General features: G+C 19.1%; 1 protein-coding gene across 1 annotated transcript; it reads left to right on the top strand.

The window, feature by feature from the left end:
• Positions 1-1083: 1083 nt before the first annotated feature.
• Positions 1084-4368, top strand: PGSY75_0409600 (replication protein A1, large subunit; the record flags this gene model as incomplete). Its single annotated transcript, XM_018784162.1, has 1 exon — positions 1084-4368. One exon carries the CDS (start codon positions 1084-1086, stop codon positions 4366-4368), a length of 3285 nt encoding a protein of 1094 aa, XP_018643324.1.
• Positions 4369-4881: the final 513 nt, after the last annotated feature.

Below are 4881 nucleotides of genomic sequence, written 5' to 3'. Positions count from 1 at the left end.
CTAAAAGAGAAAAAAAATTTTCAGAAAATTTAATTAAAATATTTATTTAAAAAGATATCTTTAAAAAAATTAATAAAAATTTTTTTTATATTTATATATTTTATATTTTTTTTTTTTTTTATAATAATTTCATTTTTTTTTTTTTTTTTTTTTTTTTTTTTTTTTTTTTGAAACGTTTAGCCTGAAATTGTTGAAATATATAGACATATAAATCAATAAATAAATATATATATATATATTATACATTTTATTATTCTTTTATATATTACTCTTCATTTTTGTTGTTTTCATCTTTTGTTCTTGGCCATTCAAATAGCGACAGTGTTTTAATAATTCAAGGTATATATAATATGTATATATATATATATATAAAGTGAAAAAAAAAAAAAAAAAAAAAAAAATAAATAGAATAAACAAATAAATTATAAAATAATAAAATAATATAAATATTTTATTATAATTTCTTTTTTTTTTTTTTCTAATGTTCAAAAAAGGAACAAAAATAATATAGTAATAAAATAATGTATATATTTTATATCTCTTTCGTAAATAATATATACATATATATATAAACAAATTGTAAATAATTATATATTAAAATAAATAAAAAAATAAATATATATATATATATATATATATATATATGTATACACATATATTTAGAGAGAAAAAAAAATAATAAATATATTATTATATATATATTATATATAATATTGTATTATATATTTTAAATTTATTATTATTTTTTATTTTTAAAATGTAAAAATTCCATTCATTAAAAAATAAAAATAAATAAATATGTAATACAATATAATAATATATATATATATATATAATATATATATAATATATTTATTTATTTTTATTTTTATCATTTTTTTTCTCCTGTTTGATTATAAAAAATATAAAACATATAAATAATTATATATATGATATATAAATATTTATATGTACAACATATAAATTCATAAATATATAAAATTATTATTATTATTATATATTTCTATCTTGCTATATATATATATATATATATATATATATATATATTTATTTATATTTATATTTTATGTTTATATTTGCATAATGAGCAAGAACGAAGAGATATTATCCAAGGCAACTCCCAATTTTATTTACAAATTTTTTACAGAGCCCAATTCTCAAGAATCATTAAATTGGTTGAATGGAGAAATAAATTTGATATGCTTTAGTCAAATGAATGCAGGAGCAAATCAGACATTTTTAAAAGTAATAGATGGATCGATACCTCCACAATATTATGCTATAGTTCATTTAGGAATTGAAGAAAATAATAATACAATATCTTATGTAAAGAAAATAATTAGTATTGAAAACTTTTCTATAACAAATTATTATGGCAAATTATTTATCTTAGCAAAAAAAGTTACAGTATATTTAAATATTGATCATTTTGATATAGAGGATTTATTTAAAAAATATCATTTACAAAGTATATCATATTTTTTATTAAATTCTAAAAATGAAAATAATTCAAGAGAAAACTATGCTCGTATAGCAAATGAGAGTAACAATAATGTGAATAGTGTCAATAATAATAGTACATATAGTGCTTGTAGTGGCAGTCTTCCAGGATATACTAACAGAGATGAAAATAAATCTAGAGAGTATTATAATCGTTCAAATGATGACACTAATAATGATGTTAATATAAAGGATAATTACTATCACAATAATAATCATAATCACAATAGTAATAATAATCACAATGGTAATAATAATCATATTAATAATCATAATAATAATCATAATAATAATCATAATAATCATAATAATAATCATAATAATCATAATAGGGGAGAAAATTGGGAACAGCTCAGAGAGAATTATAAATCCAATGAATATTATAATAATAATGAAAAAACATATAACCATAATACTTATAACAGACAAAACAACGAACATGTTATGAAAGAAGACAATAATAAAAGTTTTATGACACCTGCTCATGTTAATGACGATAATAGAATAGACAAAAAACCAAATTATATAGATAATACTATAGATAAACAAAATCGAGGTAAATTTGTTTATAAAGAAAATCCTAATATATCTAATTATAATTCGAATGTAGATGATTATGAAAATAAAAATGATTTACATAGATCATTTTCATCACAAAAAAGTACTAATACTTATAATAAAGGACCTTCTGAATATAATAGAAATAATATGTGTTATGAAAATAATTCTCCAGGTAATGAATCTTATAATAAAAATATTAGATCCCATAATAATGAAAATAATAATTATTATTATCATAATAATAATAATAATAATAATAATTACCATCATAATAATAATATGAATACAAATCCTAGACACGCGACTCATAACCAACCATATGATTATAACAACCATAGTAGAAATTATGATAATAAAAATGACGAATCGTCAAAAATGTATGTGAATTCTAATTGTGTACCTCATGCAACTAACATTGTAAAATTAAATAGATGTGATGAATCATTACATGAGCGATATTTTTCTATAGACAATAATAATAATAATATGAATAGTATGAATAGTATAAGTAATAATAATAATAATAATAGTGTGGTTATGGGCCACCCCAGCGGCAGCTACAATCATGAAAACGATCCAAATAACAATCACAATAATAATAATAATAATAATAGTTGTAGTAGTAAACATAATAATTATCATACTTATGATAGATATGTGAATCCAGCTAACCATCATCAGAATTATAATAATAAAGATGAATATACATACACAAATAATGACGATAGTCATATTAAAATAAGAAAAGAAGATATAGGAAGTAACCAAGAATTAAGAGATTATAATTATAATGAAAATAATATGAATATTATAAGAAAGGATGAAAAAATGATGAAGGATAAAACATTAAATAGAAATAACAGGAAGAGTACTCCTTATCAAAATAATGCCGTTATAAAAATGACAGATGGTATATTAATGCAAATAAATAAATTATCACAATATTCATCTAAATGGATTATTAAGGCTAGAGTTCAATCAAAAGATAATATAAGAAGATATACATCTGGAAGTAAAGAAGGACAAGTATTTAACATTGAATTGTGTGATGAAGATGGTGAAATAAAAGCAAATTTTTTTGGAAAGGCTGTTGACAAATGGTATGATTTTATAGAAGTTGGAAAGATTTATAAAATTGGTAAAGGTATAATAAAAGTAGCAAATAAAAAATTTAATACTTTAAATCATGATTATGAAATTACTTTAGATGAGAATTCTTTAATAGAAATATTAGATGAAGAAAATGAAAATATTCCAAAATATAATTATAATTTTATATCTATAGATAATATAAAAAATATGAATACTGGTTCATTTGTAGATATTATGGCTATTGTATTAAATTATCAAGAAAAAATGCAAATATTTGTTAAAAAAACTGGACAATATAAAGATAAAAGAGATGTCATATTAATAGATGAAAGCTTTGAAACTATACCTGTAACTTTGTGGGAAAAAAATGCATGCATAATTGATGAAATGAATTTAAGAGATAATTGTATTGTATGCTTTAAATATTTAAAAATAGGTGAATGGCAAGGAAAAAAATTAGAATCACATGCACGTACAAAAATTGAAATTAATCCTAGCAATATAGAAAAAGCATATACTCTAAAAAATTGGTGGATTAATAATAAAAAAATTATTTGTAATTCTATAAACAAAAGTTCAAATTTTATTAATATAGATACACAAAAAACTATACAAGAAATTAAAAAAGATGTAAATCTAGCAAATGAAGATACATTATCTGGTAAAGGTATTATGTTCACAACTTATGGTTTTATAGATCAAATTTATAATAATATGCCAGTATATTCAGCATGTCCAGATTGTAATAAAAAAATGATAAGTAATTCAGTCGAAGAAAATGAATATGAACCTTCTTCAAACTTATTAGAAGAAACTATGTATTGTGCAAAGTGTAATAAAAATAATATACCTGTCTATAATTATTATATTAATCTAAAAATTACAGATAGTACTGATTCTATAAGAGCTTCCGCATTTGCTAATTGTGCTAAAATTATTATGAACGGATTATCAGCTGATGAATATATGAAACTAAGACAAGAATATATACTACAAGAAAATATTGAAAACTTTGATATTATAGAAAAAATCAAATTAAACGAATTCTTTTTTCGTATTAAAGTATATATGACATCTCATATGGATGAGTTGAAAAAAAATTACACAATCATAGATATTGCTCCAGTTGGGAAACTTCTTATAGATAACTGTAAGTACCTTATCAAATCTATAAAAAATCTAACCTCTAAAAGGGACATAGACCAGGAAGAATAACACCACAAATGTGACATTAATATATATATATATATATATATATATATATATATATTTTTTTTTATATATTTATATATTTATGTATATATTTGCCTGTGCATCTATTTATATATTTTTTTTCCTATAATTAATCATTCTTATAACCCGATCATATGTATATTATGTGTACATTAAATGTGCTAATATATCTTATCATATAAATAATATATATATTATCTATATCTGTATATTATTTTTAGTACGCATCTTAAAAAAAAAAAAAAAAAAAAAAAAAAAATTATGAATTTGTTTCTTTTTTAATCTTTATATGTTCTTTACACCTTATATTTAATTTACAATTTTTTTTTTTTTTTTTTTTTTTTAACTGTGATTTTAAATGTATTTCTTTAATATCAATATTGAAATTATAAAATGTGATAAAAAAAAAAAAAAAAATAAATTGACTCACGAAAAATTTCATATAAATGAAAAAAAAAAAAATATATATATATATATATATATTTATATATTTTT

This window comes from Plasmodium gaboni, chromosome 4 (assembly GCF_001602025.1).
Source record: "Plasmodium gaboni strain SY75 chromosome 4, whole genome shotgun sequence".
NCBI lineage: Eukaryota > Apicomplexa > Aconoidasida > Haemosporida > Plasmodiidae > Plasmodium > Plasmodium gaboni.
The sequence above is the reverse complement of the archived record's forward strand: the minus strand, read 5'-3'. Positions and strand labels throughout refer to the sequence as shown.